This window comes from Haliotis asinina, chromosome 16, assembly GCF_037392515.1.
Source record: "Haliotis asinina isolate JCU_RB_2024 chromosome 16, JCU_Hal_asi_v2, whole genome shotgun sequence".
Taxonomy (NCBI): Eukaryota; Metazoa; Mollusca; class Gastropoda; order Lepetellida; family Haliotidae; genus Haliotis; species Haliotis asinina.
In genome coordinates, this window is record NC_090295.1 from 41,870,978 (window position 1) to 41,896,389 (window position 25,412).

Sequence of the window (25,412 nt, forward strand, 5' to 3'; positions counted from 1 at the left end):
ATACCAAGCTGCCTCGTGTCATCGACAGTCAATTTTCTGGGCCTACCTACGCCTCCCTGGTCCTCAGTGCCATATTCATGTGCAATATGTTTTTTCAAAACACGATAAGCATTTGACAAAGGGATGCCTGTTCTACTTGAAATCACTTTAGCTGATCTCATGTCCTCTAAAATGAACTTCCTCTTCTCTAATCATCCATTCTGAGGATGACTGAAAATAATGTCAGCTAGGAATAACAAAACCCTTCTCAAACTAATGAAAAAGGATTAACGGAGTTTGAATGAAACCAATCACTTGATAGCTGCCTGTGACTGTGTGGCTGTGTGTCTTTTTTGTGTCTCTGTCTCTGTGTGACTCTGTGCCTCTAAGTGTGTCTATATGTGTGCCTCTGTGTATCTCTTTCTCTCTCTCTCTGTCTGTCTCTGTCTCTCTCTCTCTCTCTCTCTCTCTCTCTCATACTCTAAAACCAACTTCCCCTTCTCTAAATCATCCATACCGAAGATCACTGAAAATGCCGTCTGCTAGCAAGTAAACAAAGGGGGTCAACTCTTCACGAAGTAATGAAAAAGGATTATCGAAGTTGCCTCTCTTGAATAAAACCAAGCACTTCAGGTTACACGACACGAAATGTTTTTTTTTTCCATAGACTTCTATAGTAGCCTTATGTTTTTTTAAAAAAAAAACACACCCAGGCTATGAACAGCAAAGCCATACACATAGGGTTACAGTCTGGCCTTTAAACTACAATAAAACACAAATTCTGTCCAACTAGTCCTCTTGTTTTTCCCAGCACAGGAAGTGGAACATATCAACCCTTCATTCCACACCAAATGTCATCTACTTGAAAATATCGGTGCATACATAAGCATAAGTCATGGTGATAAACAATTTCAGCACTGAATACTTAAAATTGTGGTCAGTTTTAATTACTGGATGGTTGTGCTTTTAAAACACAAACATCTTACACTATTTCATCCAATCACAGCTGTCACAGGCCTCTGTCCGCTCGGGGAGCATGTGATATTTATATAGTGTAGTGGAACCTTGATAGCTGGGTCTGTCTGTGTGTCTGCCTCAGTGTGTATGTTTCTGTGTCTCTGCCTCTATCTCTGTCGGTGTCTCAGTGCGTCTGACTCTGTGCCTCTATGTCTCTGTCTCTATCTGTATCTCTGTCGGTGTCTCTGTGTGTCTGTCTCTGTGCCCCTGTGTGTCTGTATCTGTGTGTAGCTGTGTCTGTCTCTGCCTGTCTGTCTCTTTTCTTTCTCCCTCTCTCTCTGTCTCCCTGTATGTATGTATGTATGTATGTATGTATGTATGTGTGTGTATGTATGTATGTATGTATGTATGTATGTATGTATGTATGTATGTATGTATGTATGATGTATGTATGTATACATGTTTATAGGGTATTTATGCACCAATTAGTACATTCTTTACTGCATTTAATTAACAATATATTACTATTTCAAAAGGGTCCTGCTTTAACAGGATGTGCACCTTGTGATCTTCCCGGTTGCATTCAACGCATCAATGGACACAATGCTGAAAGAAACATCCCCAGTGGAAATTACAATTCCCGAGGACTGACTTGACTCATGTAAAAGGCGAGTGAAGTCTTGATCTATTTGTAGGTCACAACACGTATACCAGGTACGCCTTCCCGCTCGCAGCACTTTTCCAGGAAACACTGCGCTTTTTAACAGCATGATAATCACATCCTCCCACAGACCTAATGTCAGTGTTCCTCTCCGAAACCTCCCACCTCGGCTACCCACATGTAGGTTATGATAAACAGCTAGTCTGTCTGAACCCAGCAATGACACAACCAGACCAAATGAGCACATACAAACATCCCGTGACGTTCAGTCTATATTTTATACACATACATAGCCCACAGATAAACACTGGCCCTGTAACTCTCGTACACAGAGCGTATATATATCATACACTCGCCCATTTTACTCTCAGACAAAATGTGTATATATCATACACTAGGCCACATTACAGACACACTGTGTATATATCATACAATCGACCATGTTACACTCAGATACATTTGGTATGTATCATACACCCACCCATCCTACATTCGGACACAACAGGTATATATCATAGACTCGGCCATTTTACGTTCAGACACATTGTGTATATATCATACACTAGGCCACATTACAGACACACTGTGTATATATCATACAATCGACCATGTTACACTCAGATACATTTTGGATTTAGCATACACCCACCCATTCTACATTCGGACACAACAGGTATATATCATAGACTCGGCCATTTTACGCTCAGACACATTGTGTATATATCATACACTAGGCCACATTACAGACACACTGTGTATATATCATACAATCGACCACGTTACACTCAGACACATTTTGGATTTAGCATACACCCACCCATCCTACACTCGGACACAACAGGTATATATCATAGACTCGGCCATTTTACGTTCAGACACATTGTGTATATATCATACAGTAGGCCACATTACAGACACATTGTGTATATATCATACAATCGACCACGTTACACTCAGACACATTTTGGATTTAGCATACACCCACCCATCCTACACTCGGACACAACAGGTATATATCATAGACGCGACCATTTTACGTTCAGATACATTGTGTATATATCATACACTCGCCCACCCAGCACTCGGACACAATGTGAATACATCATACTGATGCACATCCTACACTCGGACACAATGTGAATACATCATACTGATGCACATCCTACACTCGGACACAATGTGAAATATATCATACATCCGCCCATCCTACTCTTGGACAGAATGTGTATATATCATAGACTCGGTCATTTTACGCTCACTCGTACACTCACACTTACTGATTATACAAGTATAATAATCATACACTCGCTCACGCTGCACCCTGACACATTGTGTATATATCATAAACAGGCCCACGTTGCACTGAGAAACAGTTTGTAAATATGAAAAAGACATTCCAGCCAGAGCCTTGCTCAAATCCGTATTACTGAAGTGCAGGTATGGTGACTTATTTCCCTCTCGGATGTCTAAATCTTTCTTTATTCGTGTGAATGTAGGCCCAACGGCCCATGGTACAGATACAATTGCAGCCTTCAAGCTGCGGTGACGCCGATTGCTAGCGTAAAATATAAACATGGCAAAATTTCGTTAGACGGTAATAGTAGCATTACTCATTAGTGGGTTGAATTTCCACACGGCTGGATGAGTGAAAACATCAGAAATAAAACGCTCTCTCGCTCTCTGATCACATCCTAGGTCGTATGACCTTCATGGAAACACTAACAAACAGATTTGTCCTCATGGTTTCCAAACTAAGTGGTTCAGGAGGTTTCCCTGTCTCACGTCGAACTGTCGGTCCTTTATTTCCGTCATCATCGGCCATTGGATGAGTCAACCAATACATGAGAATGACATCTCTGTGATAGAGATTTCCTTCCCTGCGCGGTTAGCGACAATCCGACGAATATCGATCACAACATCCGGTTCTGTACTCATCGATATTACGTAACTGCTATAAATAGAATAGCGCCACTTACGCAAAGATTACAGGAGGATGTGAGCTCATTTTCTAGAAATATAGGGTATTGACACGAAAGTGAAAGTAGTAGGTTCCAGTCATTTCGTTTGGTCTCCGGACAAGGGAGGAGGTTCTCATACAAGGTGAGTATGCATTGCTTTATGAAATAGAGTTGGGATAAGAGACGGTCATGTGCTGAAGTTGAGTTTAGCTGGAAACGAAAGAAGCAGTCATAATGGGTCAAATGTCACAGCTGAATGGGTTGTATCAGAAAGGAAGGAGAGGGGACACATGTGGTTGTGAGAGGCAGCTAGTACGCCATGGAGTGCATATGGGGTGTAGCGGAGCATATATACTAGAACATAGCGACTGAACACGTCCCTGTTGCACTTACACCCCAAGACACAGCCTGTAAATACTATAGACACATGCTTATTACCTTCCGACACAGCCTGTAAATACCATAAACACATCCCTATTACTCTCAGACACAGCCTGTGAATACTATAGACACATGCTTATTACCTTCCGACACAGCCTGTAAATATGTATAGGCACATCCCTATTACTCTCAGACACAGCCTGTGAATACTATAGACACATGCTTATTACCTTCAGACACAGCCTGTAAATACCATAAACACATCCCTATTACTCTCAGACACAGCCTGTGAATACTATAGACACATGCTTATTACCTTCAGACACAGCCTGTAAATACCATAAACACATCCCTATTACTCTCAGGCACAGCCTGTGAATACTATAGACACATGCTTATTACCTTCCGACACAGCCTGTAAATATGTATAGGCACATCCCTATTACTCTCAGACACAGCCTGTGAATACTATAGACACATGCTTATTACCTTCAGACACAGCCTGTAAATACCATAAACACATCCCTATTACTCTCAGACACAGCCTGTGAATACTATAGACACATGCTTATTACCTTCCGACACAGCCTGTAAATACCATAAACACATCCCTATTACTCTCAGACACAGCCTGTGAATACTATAGACACATGCTTATTACCTTCCGACACAGCCTGTAAATACCATAAACACATCCCTATTACTCTCAGACACAGCCTGTGAATACTATAGACACATGCTTTTTACCTTCCGACACAGCCTGTAAATATGTATAGGCACATCCCTATTACTCTCAGACACAGCCTGTGAATACTATAGACACATGCTTATTACCTTCCGACACAGCCTGTAAATACCATAAACACATCCCTATTACTCTCAGACACAGCCTGTGAATACTATAGACACATGCTTATTACCTTCCGACACAGCCTGTAAATATGTATAGGCACATCCCTATTACTCTCAGACACAGCCTGTGAATACTATAGACACATGCTTATTACCTTCCGACACAGCCTGTAAATACGTATAGAGACATCCCTATTACTCTCAGACACAGCCTGTGAATACTATAGACACATGCTTATTACCTTCCGACACAGCCTGTAAATACGTATAGAGACATCCCTATTACTCTCAGACACAGCCTGTGAATACTATAGACACATGCTTATTACCTTCCGACACAGCCTGTAAATACCATAAACACATCCCTATTACTCTCAGACACAGCCTGTGAATACTATAGACACATGCTTATTACCTTCCGACACAGTCTGTAAATATGTATAGGCACATCCCTATTACTCTCAGACACAGCCTGTGAATACTATAGACACATGCTTATTACCTTCCGACACAGCCTGTAAATACGTATAGAGACATCCCTATTACTCTCAGACACAGCCTGTGAATACTATAGACACATGCTTATTACCTTCCGACACAGCCTGTAAATACGTATAGAGACATCCCTATTACTCTCAGACACAGCCTGTGAATACTATAGACACATGCTTATTACCTTCCGACACAGCCTGTAAATATGTATAGGCACATCCCTATTACTCTCAGACACAGCCTGTGAATACTATAGACACATGCTTATTACCTTCCGACACAGCCTGTAAATACCATAAACACATCCCTATTACTCTCAGACACAGCCTGTGAATACTATAGACACATGCTTTTTACCTTCAGACACAGCCTGTAAATATGTATAGGCACATCCCTATTACTCTCAGACACAGCCTGTGAATACTATAGACACATGCTTATTACCTTCCGACACAGCCTGTAAATACCATAGACACATCCCTATCACTCTCAGACACTGCCTGTAAATACCACAAACACTTAGCTATTACCATCAGACACAGCCTGTAAGTATGTATAGACACATCCCTATTACTCTCAGACGCCGCATGTAAATACCCTCACTATTACATTCAGACACAGCCTGTAAACACCAGAAGTAATTAAACACCAGAAGTCCCCCAGACACAGCCTGTAACCACCAGAGATACGTCCCTCAAACACAGTCTGAGTAGTATATACAATGGGGGTTTTAAAACACTTTCAAGAAAAGTCTCTACAAAGCCTTATTTACTAAATAAGGCTTTGGTTGGGCCCTTAGCTCTTGCTACTATTACCCCTACTACTTAACGTGTGTTGGAGGTAACACTGTGCCGTACGGTACGATCAATAATTCTTCTCTTACAAACCCCCTACCCGGCCCATCCCTCAAGTAGTACAAGTTAGGTTCGTCGGCTTTTATATCCACTTTATCTATGTTGTAAGTTTTGACTGACCATATAGGATCGGTGGCCCGCTTACGGCTATCACCCTCGTGTTCCCCCGGCTGGTATAGATACCTCACTAGGGCCCTATCTGGTATCTGTTTCTCTGGACCACTTTCAAAAAAAGTCTCTACAACGCCTTATTTACTAACTAAGGCTTTGGTTGGGCCCTTAGCTCTTGCTACTATTACCCCTACTACAAAAAAGTTGGCGGTCTATGTCACGTTTACCTCGATGAAACAGTTTAACGTGAACCGCCTATGATCACTTTGGTGTTCGTAATAAAGGCTTGCTGGGCTTTTTGTATCCCCTGTTCTATGTACTTTTTTTTCTCGTCCTCGCTGATAGCAGACTTACGAGACTTGGATCGAATATCTTGTTTCATTCCGTTATATTTTTTGAGTTCAGAGAGGATTGAACGAAACTCCTCTTCTGAGATCTTACTGTCAGAGAGTGCCGTGGAAATACGCTCACTCACTGTGTTGAGCTTTGCTTCGGCCAGAACCCTGATCTCGTCGTGTTTCAATGCCTTACGATGCAGTCTGCGTGATACTAACTTAAGCGCCAACCCTAACACCCCTGCCACCCCAGCTGTTATTTCAATACCTAGCACTATAGGTGCAGCCACGATGGTAGCTAACAACCCAACACCTGCCGCCCCTAGTCCCATGCTGGTTACCATAAGGGTAGTGTCAGCCCCGTCCACGATATTGAAAGCCCTATGGTACTTTTTACATAGTGCTTTCCGCGTGTCACGGTCTTGTTCTAGTTGGCGTTTCACGTCACATAACTGCCTCAAGCGGAACCCATCTACGGTTTCCAACGTCTTCGCTACTTCATCTACGACTGGGTACAGACCCATCCTATAATATATATTTTGAAAGATATTTTAATTGGGTTTCAGTTAATAGTCTTCCAATGTATTTGAAGTCAATAAGGGATATATCACTACTCAGGGTAATAGGTGAGAAGCTAATAGACTTTCCTGTTGTAATAAAAACCCCACTGAGGCTTATTAAGCGGGTTATAGTATCCATGTTGGTATCCTGTTGTATAACAATACGACAATATTTGTTTGAGTGTTCGTCAAACCAGTGTATTGACACCCCGGGTAAAATTTGGTGTACTCTTGAGGTGTTTTCATTACTTAAATAAAATAAGACTTCTATGATGAGTGTGAAAGGGGGGAATATTCTATTAACAAGATTTCTGCTATAAGGATTATTGATATATGTTAATTTATTTTTTTCTCCAGACCTTAAACTATTTTTTCCGGTATAAGTAACTTCCATGGGTAATTCCCTCTCCGGAATGAAATCCACGGTCCAGATACCGTTGTTCCTAATCTTAGTGACAAACCCATTTTCGCATATTATGATATAAGGTGAGGTGAGTGTTAAGTTGATCAGCCATTTGGGCTCTTTAAAATCTGATAACGACACCCGTCTGTACACGTTGTCTTTGAAGTGCAGGATATATAAGGTGTCTTCCTCACCAGGCTGATCGAATCCCTCCGTATCTCCTAGGTCGTTAAGCGTAGTGTTGGGACGATGACTGGTCATTGTTATACTATTACGATATAATTTCCAACTGGTTTTCTGATAATAGTTCAGGGGTGAACTTCATACCCATGAAGTGTATGTTGTCAGGCAGGAAGATCTTGGTTAGTGATATCTTGTTTTCCACGATCACGTTGACCCCCTGCAGACTGGTGTTGGAGCCGACACCCACCCGCACGTAAACGTTGCAAACTTGATACTGGTGTCGTTTCCCCCACCCGAGTTTGATTCCCTTCACGATCTCGACATCATTCCCTGATGGTTCCCCTAGGTAGACTTTGATGATCAGTGTTGAGTTTGCCGGTAGACTCTCTAGTATACTGACCACGCCTTCGAATTCAGACACCAACTGTAATGTCACGTTTTGTATGGCCGGTTTACTCGATAGCATGTGGGCTGCCATAGTGTCGAGTGGGCTGACGACTATGCTACGTCTCTGAGTTGGGACGTAAGCCACGAGCAGGGTTCCATTGTTCACGACTTTGTTTAGGTGGTTGTCTTTGTTATCCGTGAACACGTAGGGGGAGACGAGTCTAATATTGAGAAACCAGTCGTTATCGGGTAACAACACCCACTTGTCATCTTCGGTGAAGACGAGCATATATGGCTTGTTTTGGGCGACGGTAGTGCTCTCAACATCGTCTAAGTCGAACAGTTTACCCCCGAACAATGGGTATATTATCCAGTTATTACCAGTGTTGACAAGGGCGTACTTAGTGTTGACTGTTGCTCTTGTGGTATCTACTATATCACTTAGGGTTCCACCGGAGGTGACTTCAACGCGTTTGTAAATGTTGTTTTTCAGTTGAAAGGCGTACGATTTACCATCTGCTCCGGGAGCGTCGAAACCGCGCGTGTCTCCGAGGTCGGAGATCCCGATATTGACGCATTTTTTCACTCCGGGCCCTTGTGCGCTGGTCATTTTACATGAAGCGTTAAGCTGAGGTATCCTATATTTACAGGATTATGATTTATATCTAACACCGATATTATCAGCTCAGGTATGTTGCCCTGGGTTAATCTCTTATACTGCCGTGGTGAAAACGACTCGGTTCTACCGTCGTTGTATTTCTCAGTTTTCACCGGCACTGCTCTCAGTATAGTGGAAGGGTGACCTCCTTGAATGTTGTACGTTGTGCTCACCTGACCGAGATGAATGTACAGCTCTCGGTACGGTACTAGGTCGGGTAACTTCGTGCCTGTGACGGTTGTTGTTGGTTTTATCTCGTCAGGAGACATACCGAGTATCCTCGCTAATGGTCGGCCGAGCCTCAAGGGGTTTCTTCCGTTGTTGATTAACACCACTGTACCGTTTGAGTCGTTCATCTTGAGTTCGGCTCCCAGGGGTTTGAAGACCTCGTCGTTTAGAGAGCACACGCTGTAGTAGCCGTCAGTTATCTGGCTGCGAGTTCCACTGACGAACAGCTTATTGTTGCTGGCGTTGATGTTAGTCCATTGCGGTAGGTAGGTGATATCGCAGAGTGCGACTTCGAGTTGGCCTGACGTGTTATCGATCGCGTGCGTCAGCTGAACGGCCTCACCGCTCGTTATTCCTGGAAGTGTTATGTACATATTATAATATATAATTTATATATTATAATATGGACTTAGCACACTTGAAAATCGTGGTGGTAGGTAGTACGGGGTTTAAAGCAACCTTTATTAATATCTTTGAAAACTATATCGTGACCGTTAATAACGCGCAGGCGGTGGTAAACTGGAATCAAAACCCAATGCAGTTTTGGCAGAACCAACTCAACTTTGCTGTGTGGTGTGCGACGACAGGGTCGGGTGTGACACTAGACTACGGTATAGACGAACTGAGTAAGGCAGTCATTTTGTTTCATATTTATTATCAAACGAGACGAATATTGAAGGAAATAAGTGCTCCTCTTCCCCAAGATAAAGCGTGGAGTATGACGAATAACCCCTATGATAAACGCGCTTATGAACGTGTTTGTGGGGAGTTTGAGATTTCAACGAATAAAGACTTTCGCCTTCCTGGTGTGAACCATGGTCTCGGTATAGTTCTCGTGTACTTCTACAGGTCCGGAACATATATGGCCGGTTCTGCAGATGGTACATACAACCCAAACTGTCATACATTTACAGGCCCCACAACGAATGAAAAGATCCATGTCAGCTGCATAAAGCAAACCAATCCTGATGCAGCCACAGCCTGGACTAAAATGATCTCAAAAACATCGAAAGGATTCACTCGTGCTGGTACAATACGCTTGAACGTGCGCAGTCGATGACGCGTTCCAACATCCTTGGTAAGGGAACTGCTTACGACGCTCAGAAACAGTTCGTTGCCAACGTTGAGGATGCTATCAATTCTCCAGTTGATCTCCCGCGGGCCATCGACCGTTACCAAAACGTGTTAGAATACGCCAGATCGAAAGTCAATTACGTGTTCGGCGTGGGGCTGTACATGGCTCCAAGTGATATGCAACTGAGAGTAAAAAAAGTGGTGGGTTATAACAACAAAATAGTCATAGCCACGGCGGATCAAAAGTTGGGTATCAACCCCGATATTAACACCCCCTATATCCCACACATCCCACCACGTGAAACGGGTATAGTGGCGCCACCCCCGGAGTCTAAAGTTCATGTGGGGGTACCCCCCACACACCCCCATATTCAGGCCACCAATCACATCGATAGTAAAACAGCCCTGGTGGTTGGTGGGGTAGCTTTGGGGCTTATTTGGTTAAAAATTTCTTAGCCGCTACGTACACCAGACCCGCCACGGCGACGATGGCTGCCCACAGGTTTTGACTGAGCCACGTGGCAGTTTTAGCCAGAGCACCCAACAACCACGAGACGATACTACCCAGGATGCCGGGAAGGGCTTCGGCGGCTTTACCAGCCAGTTTAGCTAGGCCTTCCCCGAGTTTTTTTATCCAGTCTTTAACACCACCACCACTTGGGGTTCCGCCGCCGGCAGGCCCCACAGGGGTAGCCCCTGTCAGTGACACCACCAGGGTTGATATGATGAAACCCAATGCAGTCAGAATGCTGGCGATGGTGATCCCTTGCTCCCGGAACAATATCCGAATCCTGTCTGCTAACGTGGTGTCTCGGTAGAGGACTTGATTGATGGTTTCCCGCACACGGTTGACCTGGGATCGAAGCTTTTCTTTGTGGCCGGACGCTGTCTCCAACCAGACCTGCCTTTCATCTTCCAAATTACGTATTCGTTCCTCGATGGTGGCTTTCATAGACTCGTCCTCAGTTTCACTGAGTTTTTCCTTTTCATAGGCGATGTGGTCGTCTATCTCACTCATTTTGGCCGTGCTTTTCGCGATCTGTCCACGAATGGTTTGCATCAACAGGTCCAACCCCCGCAGTTCCCGAAAGGTAAGTTCGAAACCCGGGAAGGGCTTGTTCTTGTAGTCGTCCAACACCTTTTCAATATCATAAGTCATGTTTTGAACCGATGTGGCGTCCCTGATGTCTTCCAGACCTTGACGGACCTTCGGAGGATACTGCTTAGGTCGCGCGCCACCGTAATCTATGAAGCCTAGTTCATCGCGGACAAAGTTACTCCCATGTTTACTGCCCAATGTTGATAAGGCAAGCGGTTCTCTCGTGCGTTTATTCACAAGATCGATCTCCGGGTGAGTCTTCAAACGCAGCGTGCCATTGCTATCGAGGGTAAACCTGGAATATTCCCTTCCCAACGGCTTGAGTTTGGATTTATTTTCAACTGCGTTGTAATAATCGTCGACGGCGCCCTCCATGAGTGCGTCACCGTGCGAGAATGAGGTCTCCTGGTCATCATCGAATGCCTGGGCACTATCGCCCCACATATCATCCATAGGTATGTCTTCATCCATTATTTAGTATTAAAAATATATTTCATTTATATATAACAATGTACGGCAGAAAATTAGATCCTTTCAGAAGATTGAGAGAGCCATTAGGAGCCAGAGCCGTGCGCCAGTCGGTGACCATCACCAACAATCCCAGCAAGATAGACCAGAATCAAACTCTGCTGGTTAGATTTCCAAACCTTGGTGAGAATGACCTCATTGTACCAGGCACTGTTCGACTGGCGTTCAATATCACGTTGACCTCCGACAACGACAAACGCGAGCTAGTGCGGAACGTGGGTCGAGCTATCATCAAGAAAACGACCGTCAAAATCAGCGGTAACGAGGTGCTGAGCATCGACGACAGCGACGTGTTTCACTGCTACGGGGATCTCTGGAAAAGCGAGGGAGAACGAGTCAATGATGTGTACCAGGGCATCAGCAAATCAACCCGGTCGCGCATAGGGTATGCCTTCACGCCAGACCAGCTAGACAAGCTATCGGACGGTGAAAAGGCCATCGCTCGAGCATACGGGAATCGATTCTGCGTGCCGCTCGACTTCGAGTTGCTCACGGGACACGCGCCGTTTTACCAGGCCGCGCTGGGTGATAGGCTCGAATACGAGCTCACGTTTAACGACTATAGCAAAGTAGTGCGTACGCCGAACGGTGATGAGGCCAGTTATGCCATAGACAACATCTCTCTGGAGTTCGACATGGTCACTAGCCCGGAGCTGGCCAGGCAGGTTCGAAGCCAGTACTCTGGGAAGATGGCTATCCTGTACGATCGCGTACTGAGGCATAGATCAGTCGTGCGAGATAAGAGCGACACTGTGTGGAATATCAACCTGAACGTGCCGGCGCGATCGATGAAAGGTATCCTGGTCGTCCCCGTGGAGGATTACGAGCCATTCCGGAGGGACAGCGAGAAGTTTTTCAAGAAGTGAAGTGACCATCGAGGGCGTGCCCAACCAGCTGTTCAGTCATGGCATGAGACCACACCAGCAGTGGGATGAGATAAAAAAGCTACCAGGGACAGTGGGGGGGACCCCACATTATATAACAAAGGACCTGGACCTCGGCTCCGTGCAGATCGGTGAATACCTGACCACCAAGTACGCCCTATGGTTGGACATTCGATCCACGGATGATGATAAACTGCACGGTAGCGGGCGCCGTATAGATAACGGCAGCGAAGGGATAACCATCCAGATTACTAAGAAGGCTCAACCCGCTGGTAAGTTGAAATTATATCTGTACGTTATTATGGACGCGCAACTTAATATAGACAATGGGAGATTCGTGCAAGCCATCTACTGACCTCCACCTCCCCACTGACCCACACTGCGCCATAGTGTGCGGGCAGACTGGCTGTGGGAAGACCGTTTTCGTGTTGGATATGTTGGAGGGTTACTACAAGGATGTGTTCGATAACATCGTTATCATGTGCCCTACTCTGAGCATGAATAAAACGTACGCGCGACCTTGGGTGATGACGGACCCGGACATACACAAAATCGACCCTGGAACACGCCTGCAGGACTGGTTGAAAGCTCTTCACGAGAAATTTAAAGGGGAACCGACGCTGTTTATACTGGACGACTGCAGCGCTAATCGCGAGATAACAAAAAAGAGAGACATGCTATCGTACCTGGCCTTCTCCGGCCGGCATGCAAATCACAGCGTCTGGGTGCTAACGCAGAAGTTCAACTCGGTGTTGAAAGACCTCAGGGAGCAGACGCGATGGGTGGCCTTATTTCACTGCAAGGACAGGGATTCGTTCGAGGAGTGTTTGAGAGAGAACGATGTGATGAGCAAATTAGAACGGGAACGGGTGAAGAAACAGCTCGCTGAAACTAAACACGCTAAGCTCGTGCTCAAGACCGACCAACCAGTGGCATATAGAGTGTGCTAAAGCTAAGCAAAGCTTAGCAAAGCTAAGCAAAGCTAAGCTAAAGCTAAGCAAATGCTAAGTATAGCTATGATATTTGAAGTGTTTGTCGTGTGCAACTTAACCTTCATTTCTCTGTGTTTTGTCTGCATCGGGTATTATATAGTTAAAACTAAATCTTACTTGTTATATTATAAGATGGAGTGTGAGGAATTGCTCGAACAATTGTTGGTACCTGAGGGTGTGGGGGTCTCCCCCACTGATGATAAGCGAGAGAAACTGGTGGCGTTGGCTGTTGGCGGCAAAGCCAAACATTACTTTGGAGACTACACTCCGGATAAAATTCACAAAATGTCAGCCGAAGAAATCGATAAGCTGTACGCTAGATACGAGTCCCGGCTCGGAGCAGAAATGACAAAGACAATAGGATCGGCTATGACCCAGATATACACCGGTATTGTGTCATACTTCCTTCCCATTCCACCAGAGCGCCGACTTTACCTGTGGGAAGACCTCGAGAAAGACCCTTTTATCGAACACGCCGTGAGCTCTATCAGCTGCGAGCTGTACCACAAATATGGCATGTTGTTGGCTCCAGTGACGGCGGCGATTATCACGGCAAAGCATTGTCAATTTGAGAGAAAAAATAATAATAATAGTATAGATGGATGCTGCTCCCGAGGTGACGGTGGAGACCAGGGAACCAGTGAGGGAAGTGACCCCTTCACAGGAACCAGTGGGGGAAGTGATACAGGAACCCCCAACAGTAACCAGGCAGAAGAATCCTAAGAGAGTAGCTGCCGGTAAAAAACGGTGGTGTAACCAACATAAAATTATTACAGTGACCAACCCAACCCGACTGTTGTTGGCTGTAGGCGCTGCCGTGGTTATAACATGGTTATACGTGGGGGTACCCTCCCACAGTGAGGTGGTACCCCCCAACAGTGAGGTGGTAACCCCCACTGTCGACCCGCATATCATGTTATAATTTAAATATTTTTATATATACATAATGTCTGAGGGGAAAACGTTCGTCAACGACGCATACCACGCCACAGTGGTCGCCAGTCTAGCCGTAGGGTACGCTCGGTTGACTAAAATGGTGCTTAAACAACCAACTATCAAGCTAGATTTCAACCTGCAGGATATGGGTATGCTCATAATGAACCTTGGTATGGCGATGGCCACAAAAGACATCCTAGTAAAACAAGGGATAATACCTAAAAATATAATGAAATACATATAGGATGGCCACGATAGCTATGATGGTCGGTGGGGCGTTAGTGAATGCCCTGGCATTTTCCGGGAGTAATTTCCTCTTCTCGAAACTACGAGATGACCACGCGACTGAAATACAGGAAGAAAGGAAGCGGCACGATCTCGCTACTGAGAAATTACAAAAGGCACAGGCCGAGTACGCTAAAAAACGCCTCCAGAGGATCGATTTTATTAACGAACAACTCCAGCGTGAAAACCATGCCGTTCAAACATTCCCGTATGAGAAAACCACAGCTTGTAGAATTATTACGACAGAATAGAGCTATTGACCTACAGTTCGTGCGCACTGAGCGCGCTGTAGGCAACTATTTGAGAGGTTGGCGCATGCACGTTGATAGAAACATAGACATTACAGATATCAAGCCTCTGATAGCTGATAAGGTCAACCAGGAACTAAATAACCTAGGAAGTATCAAGTTTCAGATCACAGTGAAAATGTCGCTCGATAAGCAGGTTGGGAGTACCACTGAATATGTTCAGCCTTACTTCCGAGGTAAACAAGAGGTTGTCACACATACAGAGACCATTGACGCATCAATCGATACCAGTTTTCAGCAGATACGAGAATACCTAGAACGCTACACACACTTGGGGTCCGGGTGGGCTGTAGATAAAATCGATAATGTCTATCTAGACATAGCTAACTACGTGCCGTTCAGAGGCGGATCATACCTAGCCTTGCCCCCCTACTATAGGAACAAACATGCCATAGTAAACGTTAAGAATAGAGGAAACGATTGCCTGAGGTTAGCTATCAGGTCAGCCTTATTTCCAGCTGACACTAATCCGAACAGGTCTTCTAATTATCCTCAGGATGATGGGCTCAACTGGGATGGTATAGATGAACCCACCCCCATATCCCTGATCACTAAAGTAGAAAAACAGAATAATCTGGCTATAAATGTCTTTGGGCACAAAGGTAACACAACAATAGTACACAGGGTCAGCCCGGTGAAGGATCGCCAAGTTATCAATATATTCATGATCCAGCGAGGTGACAAGTATCACTACACATGGATAAAACATTTTAGCAGGCTGTTGTATGACCAATCGGCACACAGAGAAAAGACCCACTTCTGTGAACGATGCCTACATGGCTTCACACGAGCTGATTTATTAGAATCCCACCGGGAGGATTGCCAAGGTGTGGGGCAGACGGCCATACGAGTCGACATGCCTAAGGAAGGTGATAATATCCTAAAATTCGGTAACCACAAGAACCAAATGTCTGTGCCTTATATCATATACGCCGACTTCGAAGCCTTGGTGGTGGGGGATTCCCCCAGTGGTGCCGCTGGCGAGGTTCCCAGTGGTAGCTTTACCCACAAAACACAAGAGCATAAAGCCTGTGGGTTTGGATACATTGTCGTCCGTTGTGACGGGGAAACGAAAGCTCCGGTAGTGTATAAGGGCCCTGACGCGGCTGAAAGGTTTCTAAAGTGTTTGCAGGAGGAAGAAAAAATTATTAGGAATACATTGTATAGAATCGCTCCCATGCGTATGACCCGAGTCGACAGGCTAGCTCACGCTAGTAGCACTAACTGTCACGTGTGTGACTCACCACTTAACGGTGATTCGGTGAGAGATCACTGCCACATAACTGGTAAGTATAGAGGCGCCGCTCACAGCGCGTGCAACCTCAAGCTTAAAATCAACCCTAAGACAATAAACATCCCCGTTGTCTTTCACAACTTGAGAGGGTACGACTCACACTTGATCATGCAGGCCATCGCGAAAATCGATGGTAATATAACGTGCATCCCCAACAACATGGAGAGATACATCTCCTTCAGCTTAAACGGACTTAGGTTCATTGACTCGTTTCAGTTCCTCCTGTCGTCACTCGACAGTCTGGTCAAGGCCAACAATACCTTCCCTATCACCGAGCGATACACAGACGCCGAGACTAGACCCCTGCTTATGAGGAAGGGTGTGTACCCCTATGAGTACATGGATAGTTGGGTCAAGTTCACCGAGACCAGACTACCCCCTATCGACTGCTTTTATAGCAAGCTGAATGAGGCGTCCGTCTCACAAGATGATTACTCGCACGCGACTAACGTATGGAATAAACTGGGTTGTAAGAACCTGGGTGATTATCACGACCTGTACTTGAGGACAGATGTACTGCTGTTAGCCGACGTGTTTGAGACGTTTAGGCGGACGTGTTTCAAGCAGTATAAACTCGACCCCGCATGGTATTACACCAGCCCAGGTCTGTCGTGGGACGCCTTGCTTAAAAAGACCGGAGTTAATTTGGAATTGCTCACAGATTACGACATGCACCTATTCATTGAGAAAGGCTTGCGAGGTTGGATTTCCATGGCATCCAAACGATACGCGAAAGCAAATAATCAATACGTGAAAGGTTACGATCCTAACAAGCCAACCAATCACATTCTCTACCTCGACGCAAACAACCTGTACGGCTGGGCCATGAGCCAGTATCTACCTACAGGGGGATTCGAATGGGTACCCCACGTTGATGTTATGGGGGTTGCACCAGATTCGAACAAAGGGTATATCCTCGAGGTTGACTTAGAGTATACCAAGGAATTACACACATCACACAACAGCTACCCCCTGGCCCCCGAACGTATGAGGGTTAACCCAGACTGGATGTCTGAGTACCAACATAACTTGTTAGGTGGGCGTGTGACAGACGTTGAAAAACTCGTGCCTAACTTAATGAATAAGACCAAGTACATCGTTCACTATCGCAACCTACAGCTGTACCTGTCGTTGGGTATGAGGCTGACCAAAATACACAGGGTGCTCATGTTCGACCAGAGCCCACGGATGGAGCCCTACATCAGAATGAACACAGACCTACGAAAAAAAGCCACCAGTGATTTTGAGAAAAATCTCTACAAGCTCATGAACAACTCGGTGTTTGGTAAGACTATGGAGAACCTGAGGAAACGCGTGACCGTGAAGCTGGTTCGGTCGAGTGAGGAAGACAAGCTCAGGAGATTGATAGTCAGTCCGGCATTCAACCGTAGTAAGATATTCACAGACAACCTGGTTGCCCTACACATGAAGAAAAGCCACATAAAATTCAACCGGCCTGTTTACGTGGGGATGAGCATCCTCGATTTATCCAAACACCTGATGTACGACTTTTACTACAACGAGCTCAAGAAACAGTACGGCGACAGGTGTGAAGTGCTGTACACTGACACGGATTCCCTGCTGATAGAAATTCGAACCGAGGACGTGTACGAGGACATGAAAAAACACCTCGATTTATACGACACCAGCGACTACCCTAAGACCCATGCCATACACAGTACGGTAAATAAAAAGGTCCTAGGTAAGATGAAGGACGAGTGTGCTGGCACGCCCATAGCCGAGTACATAGGTTTGAGACCTAAGATGTACTCCATACTGAAAGCCGACAATAGTGAGATCCGGAAGGCTAAGGGGGTTAAGAAGTATGTGGTGAAACAACACATCAAACACGCCAGATTCAAGGAAGCCCTGTTCAAGACCCGTACCTTTAGGCATAAAATGAACACACTTAGAAGTGATGGACATAAGATATACGGACTGACTATAAACAAGACGTCCCTGTCGCCTATGGACACGAAACGTTGGATAGCCATACGCGCATGGACATGAAAAAATTTGAGGCTATTTACTACAGCCCGCGTGGGTACTGGAAAGGAGCTAGCGCAGTAGATAAGCTAGCTAAAATAGCGCGAGTACCCCCGGAGGAAGCCAAAGCGTGGCTTGAAAAACAAGCCCTGTGGCAGATCTATTTGCCGGCACCACGCTACGTGCCTAGAAGGAGGTTCGGTATTAACATACCTAATAGCGTTCACCAGGCAGACCTACTGTTCCTACCCCACGACAAGAGGTACAAGTATGCCTTAACCGTAGTGGACGTAGCCAGTCGTTACAAGGAAGCCGAACCCTTGACCACGAAAGATTCGGCCCAGGTAGCCAGAGGATTCGAACGCATATACAAACGCAGCCCGCTGACGTGGCCAACAGAGCTGCAAGTTGACCCCGGACGGGAGTTCATGGGTGCCGTGTCACAACTGCTAGCCAAACACGATACAAAGGTCAGGCGTGGCACGGCCAGAGCCCATCGCAGCCAAGCCATAGTTGAGAGATTTAATAGGACTTTGGCTGAGCGCTTGTTCGGCCATCAGTATGCTAGGGAGATGGCCACCCCTGGAAAACGATCGACTGAATGGGTCACGAGGTTACCCAAGGTGGTGTCGGCAATCAACCATGAAGTCACCCGTCTCACCGGTAAGAAACCGGCAGACGCTATCAAACTAAAATCAATAGTTGCAGAGTCGGCCGCTCCATTGCGTGGGAAGGAGAAACAGATACCAGATAGGGCCCTAGTGAGGTATCTATACCAGCCGGGGGAACACGAGGGTGATAGCCGTAAGCGGGCCACCGATCCTATATGGTCAGTCAAAACTTACAACATAGATAAAGTGGATATGAAAGCCGACGAACCTAACTTATACTACTTGAGGGATGGGCCGGGTAGGGGGTTTGTAAGAGAAGAATTATTGATCGTACCGTACGGCACAGTGTTACCTCCAACACACGTTAAGTAGTAGGGGTAATAGTAGCAAGAGCTAAGGGCCCAACCAAAGCCTTATTTAGTAAATAAGGCTTTGTAGAGACTTTTCTTGAAAGTGTTTTAAAACCATTGTATATACTACTGTCTGTAAATACCAGAGATAAGCCACTCAGACACAACCTGTAAATACCAGAGGTAAGTCCCCAAGACACAGCCTGTAAACAGCAGAGATACGTCCCTCAAACACAGTCTGTAAATATCAGAGATAAGCCACTCAGACACAGCCTGTAAATACCAGAGGTAAGTCCCCACGACACAGCCTGTAAACACCAGAGATACGTCCCTCAAACACAGTCTGTAAATATCAGAGATAAGCCACTCAGACACAGCCTGTAAATACCAGAGGTAAGTCCCCACGACACAGCCTGTAAACACCAGAGATACGTCCCTCAAACATAGTCTGTAAACACCAGAGATAAGTCCATCAGACACAGCCTGTAAATACCAGACATAAGCCACTCAGTCACAGCCTGTAAATACCAGAGATAAGCCACTCAGACACACCCTGTAAATACCAGAGCCCTCAGACACACCCTGTAAAAACCAGAGATAAACCACTCAGTCACAGCCTGTAAATACCAGAGATAAGTCTCTCAGTTCCAGCCTGTAAATACCAGAGAGAAGTCCCTCAGTCACAGCCTGTAAATATCAAAGATAAGTCTCTCAGTTCCGGTCTGTACAAATACCAGAGATAAGCCACTCAGTCACAGCCTGTAAGTACAAGAGATACGTCACACAGACAAAGCCTGTAAATACAAGGGATAAGTCCCTCACACAAAGCCTTTAAATACCAGAGATAGGTCATCAAGACACAACCTGTAAATACCAGACATACGTCACCCACAGACACAGCCTGTAAATACCACAGACACGCCTTTTAAACAATGACACATGATATAAATACTACAGACACGTCCGTAATACACTCAGACACAATCTGTAAACATTGTTGACAGGTCCCTATTCAACCCAGTCTATAAATATCACAGACTTATAAACCTCAGGTGATGTCATCCTTCTTGACAGAAGATTATTTTAGTTTTTATGTTGTTGTTTTGTATGGAAATACACGGGTTATTATATAAAATCCCGGAGGTATCACTTCGTGTCCTGTACAGTATACTTTCTCCTTGAAAAGAAAACAAAACAATTCATTAAGAATTTACTTAGTGCAAGTTAAAGTGGTAGGTAACACGTTTGACAAGAATGACTTTGCATGCATGCTGGGAGCAGTTACACGCTACACGCGGACACAGTTACACGCTACATGCAGACCAAGTTGCATGCAGGTCCATTTACTCACACACGCAGTTACATGCAGACCCCGATAAACACGGACCCAAATACACGCAGACTCAGTTACAGGCTACACACAGAACCAGTTACACGGAGACCAAGTTACATGCAGACCCACAACGGTCTCGTTTGGTGTTGACTGGGTTCCGTCCTATTATGCAACTTAGTGCCATAACCAGTCCAGAATTTTGAAACTATTTCGTTTAACTGGATGCATAAATATCAATCAGTATGAACTGATCCATGTAAGAATTTGCAACACTCCACTCCTTCTAATCCTTGCAAACACGTCGTACAGTGTGCTCTGTCGTACAGCGAGCTCTGACAAACAGAAACCTTGAAATCGTGGAAATGTCAAAACGAGGCTCTGCCGCTAGAAACATTTGACGGTCTGGTACGGAACCAATGTTAATCTCATTGTACGTTATAGAACTACACTCAGTAAGCGCAAAAAGCACGTAACAGGTTTAACCAGTGAGCCAGATGCATTGTGGATCATTTTACGACCTCATCAAACAGGGACAGCCTGTGACGACTGAATGTAATGCTACCTACACCTCGCCATAAAATATCTAGAAATACGGTGAAATTCATACCATTTTCTTACGAAACAAGAAATTGGAATTCATTGTAACCAGACTTTATTGCGATGCATATTTTCACTTTCACACGAGGAAATTCGGATCGGATGAAAAGTCGGTCATTGTCTTGTTAGTGGTGTGTATTTTCTGTATATTTCGTTATTAATTCAGTAGTAATTATTATTGGGTCACCATGTTTAGTGTTTTGAATATTAAATATGATGGGTCACATTTCGTTTTAATAGCTGGTCAACACTTTTATGATTCTGGTTTTCGGAATTTATCTGCTCCTAGTTTTCGATGTTCACTTCCGGGATACTGTCTCGAGACCATTCTACAATGTTGACGAACTTTCTGGAATGACTTAGTTTATATATATAAAGGCTGGTTGCCGTGTTGAGGGTGACACTGACACTCATTTACATCTCTGCTACGCGTGAACATCAAAACCCGTCAAAGCCAGAACTACCTTATCTGCTGTCGCACCGATCGCTGTGTTGACATTCTGCTATAGCTGTTCTCTCTCACAGCAAGACTTTGGTGAGTTTGCCATATTGTATTTTGTGACCCATTGACTTTTTCTCTCTTGAATTGTATTTATAATCAGCATTGTTATATGGACATGTGACTTTGTATACCTTGCTCTCGTTGTATAACAATACAGAATTTGAACGTAAACGACTTGTCATTGTTCTATTTTTCTGGTTCACAAGGGGATTTCTTACATTGTTGTCACGGTAAATTCTTAACCGTAACAGTCTGAATAGGTTAACGAGCCTCATGTTTCGGTATGTGCAGACCCAGTTCCACGTTGACCCAGTTACGCGCGAACCCAGTTACACGAAGACTCAGTTAAATGCAGAACCAGTTTGTACAGATGAAAATGACACTCTACACAAACCCTAATCACGCTTCAACTCCAATCATGACACTGTTGATCTTGCCAGTTTGTCACCAATGTAAACGTATTTTGACAAGGCGGTGTCGTAGAAATACATTTGCAGGGTCATATATTGTGGTTTTCAGACAACTGAACAAGATTCTGAAACAAAGGTTAGTATTGATTGACCTGCTGCATGACAGTGCTGGAAAGAGATGGGTCATATGCTAAATATGTTTAGCTGAAACGGATACTTCAAGCGTTTGTGATGACGTGGATGTGAAGGGACATTACATTGTAGACTGAATGAGAGAACAGCACAGACCAGAATGTGTGCGAGATGTAGCACGATCAGCCGTAAAATTATGCTAGAGTCAGTACAGACTGGCGGAAGGAGAGGGGAGCACAAGCTGGAATGGGTTTATACTGCCTGTACAATCAAGACTGGATGAGACAGGCGTCACAGACTATAGAATGGGTTTGAGAGGGAGAACACTGTGGAGAGAATGGGAGCGAAGACACTGCGAAGGGCGGATGGCGAAGGCAGCACAGACTAGAGTAAACACAGATTGGAGATTTAAGTGTTTTATGACTGTGTATTGGCCTACTGGCGACAGTTGGGATTGATATTTCCATCATCTATGTTACAGGTGAAGCACAGGATCCCTGCTATAAGATATGATTCGCCCACAGGCTGACGCCGGGTACGTTTCCAATGTTCTACGCATAGTCGCAAATATATTTCTTCACTCCTCAAGCGTGTACCCAAGCGGCCTTTGCCTCCCCGTTTTAGCTCATGGTGCATTGTCATATGCAGTAGTCTCAGGAGATAGTTTCTTTTTCATTTACAGTCTCGAAAATCTACTAAAGATAGATTTTATTTTCAAATAAGGCATCAATACAAAAAAATGAAAGTGCACATTAAATACTTTCAGAGATTTGTTTACAATACCCAAATGCGCAGTGACCCACCCGGGATCGGTCTTCACACATTTTACCCATGTTGGGAATCGAACCCGGGTCTTCGGCGTGACGAGAAAACGCTTCAACCACTATGATTACACGATGCCATTTAGAAAGTGGTCAAATGCAACATATGTCATATTTGAGATTTCACTTTCTTAGTAAAGTACAAATTCTAGTACTTTTTAGGTTGAGTCGAATCCGCACCCTCACTAGCTTACCCCAACCGTCTCTTGTGGCGAGGAGCAGTCATTGACCCATGTTCGCCAGAATTTCAACAAAGGTTAACACGTCTTCAGGAGTCAATTGGACCTAACCACTTTTTTAGTTCAAGTTGACATGTTTTAAACCTAGGAAGGAAATCAAATGATTCTTCATTTGTTTTTTCAGTGACAATGTAATCTATATATGGATGCCTGTTGGAGTCAGTCAGTTTGGTCACACTTCTCTGCGTCTGAGTAACGGTGAATATGTAAGCTGGTGGCCCCAGGGAAGGAAAGCAAAATGTGGGTTTCTGCAGAAAAGAAATAAATGTAACTGCAGCCTCCAGGATGACATTACAGAGGAGGGCATGGATCCTGACTACATTTTCAACATACCCTCCACACAACTAGACATTGCTAAAATGTCAACGTATTGGAATAAACACAAGACCACGGGCCACTATTCTCTTCTGGATCAAAATTGCAGCTGGGTCGTGTATCATGTTCTTCGTGCGGGTGGCGCCCCAATGAGTCTGACAATTCTCTGGAGACCAGAAACGTTACGAAGGTACTTGACAATTTACCTGGGTGGCGGATCAGGATTTCAGATTTATCTGAACATGCCAACATGGGATATCAGTTATAAAGGTAAGCGTCATCACCGTGTTTCAAGTCTTCAAGGATTTCATTAGTATTCATATTTCGACACACCAAGAACAGACAGTCGTAAACTATGGAACTGGCATTCGTGTTAACATGTTTAGTATTGACGTAATATAGTTAGTTTTTATACATCGCCATGTGATAGTTTAATTCCTATCTGCCAAGTCCATGCATTTTCACTGTTCTGCATGTGGATGTCAGGTACGATGTCACTTAGTAATTTTCCAAAAGATGGATACTTGAATGTTTGATGTCACAAACGAAATAATCCGTCGCACTCTTTTTCAGAGAAAATCATATTGTATACATGGAAGGCCCAAGGTGGGACTGAACGCCACCATTCACTGTTACTTGATTACTCGGTGTACGTGAGCTGGTGGCCCGGCACGTCGTCAACGGCGCATGCTGCGTCCAACTTAGCTGAAGACCGAAGACAGATTGGTAGAAATGAAGACAAGTCATATACGTTTCCTGCCAATGAGATGGAATACTACCTCATGAGGAGACGTTGGAAGCAAATGATGGGAGAGGATCGTTCTCAAATGTGGGGTGTTTCGTCGGAATGGGTGATAAAACAAATTCTTCTGGCAGGTGGCGCTTCCCCTTTTCGCGTAGCGGGAACATTGATAATGCAGAAAGTGTTTTAGAAGTGCTTCGCAAGATCTAAATATCATCCACACTCATTTGACCATTATCCGTAAACAGTGGGGATTGGACTGTGGCCATTATCGAGACTTAATACATGTTCTGGTTCAACAGCTCATGCACTCTGTCATACATACTGAAAAAGAAAACAGACACATGCATCAAATCAGTATTAGATTCAGACATGTTTGACAATGAAGGTAAATAGGAACTGAAGTGTTTGAGCGCTGTTGTTTCTGTATGGAATTGAACATAATCTTTCTTCGTTTGTCTATATGACGACGATATGTATTTTTGTATAAAGCGATATTTACATCTTATCAGGTTCAAGATAATCGAACCTTGATAAGAAAATCAAATCACAGACATTGTGAGTGTCGATCTACGCAGGTATGATGCAGACCTGACCAGCTGAATGTATTAGTTCATTCTTGTGAGAAATATGTACTCCTAAAGATTGTGGATTGTGGTCATTCACTCACTCTTGAAGATTGTCTTCAGGTCTTCCCGGTTACAAATGCAAGTGGTCACAGTTTTTGATCAGAAATTGATTCTTCATTGTTAAATCATAATACTTTTTACATCATGCTATACCCATTACCAGCTCCCCTGGAAACACATATATCCCACAACTGCACACCTAAAACAATACTGTGAGAATACATATAAACAATTTACATGCAAACGACTGAATGCCATGTGTGATTTTGTATTTTACATTCTCGCCTTTAGTTCTTTATGTATACTTTATATTGTCGTCTAAATACATATCTGGCTTTGCACGGTA

At 44.5% G+C, this 25,412-nt stretch overlaps 1 protein-coding gene across 2 annotated transcripts; it reads left to right on the forward strand.

The window, feature by feature from the left end:
- Positions 1 to 3,505: 3,505 nt before the first annotated feature.
- LOC137268640 (uncharacterized) lies at positions 3,506 to 25,412 on the forward strand. 2 transcript variants are annotated; one of them, XM_067803214.1, is made up of 4 exons: positions 3,506 to 3,697; positions 22,802 to 22,855; positions 23,505 to 23,965; positions 24,269 to 25,412. In XM_067803214.1, exons 2-4 carry the CDS (start codon positions 22,830 to 22,832, stop codon positions 24,625 to 24,627), a joined length of 846 nt encoding a protein of 281 aa, XP_067659315.1. In that variant the 5' UTR covers positions 3,506 to 3,697; positions 22,802 to 22,829; the 3' UTR covers positions 24,628 to 25,412. The 2 variants fall into 2 exon arrangements, with proteins under 2 accessions (XP_067659315.1, XP_067659316.1); XM_067803215.1 differs by lacking the exon at positions 3,506 to 3,697 and adding an exon at positions 21,793 to 21,811.

Excerpts from the sequence above, each read along its gene's own strand:
- LOC137268640 (XM_067803214.1), top strand. The coding sequence starts at position 22,830 with ATGATTCGCCCACAGGCTGACGCCGG. Across the intron at positions 22,856-23,504 it reads CGCCCACAGGCTGACGCCGG|TGACAATGTAATCTATATAT; the intron begins GTACGTTTCCAA and ends TTGTTTTTTCAG. Across the intron at positions 23,966-24,268 it reads ATGGGATATCAGTTATAAAG|AGAAAATCATATTGTATACA; the intron begins GTAAGCGTCATC and ends ACTCTTTTTCAG.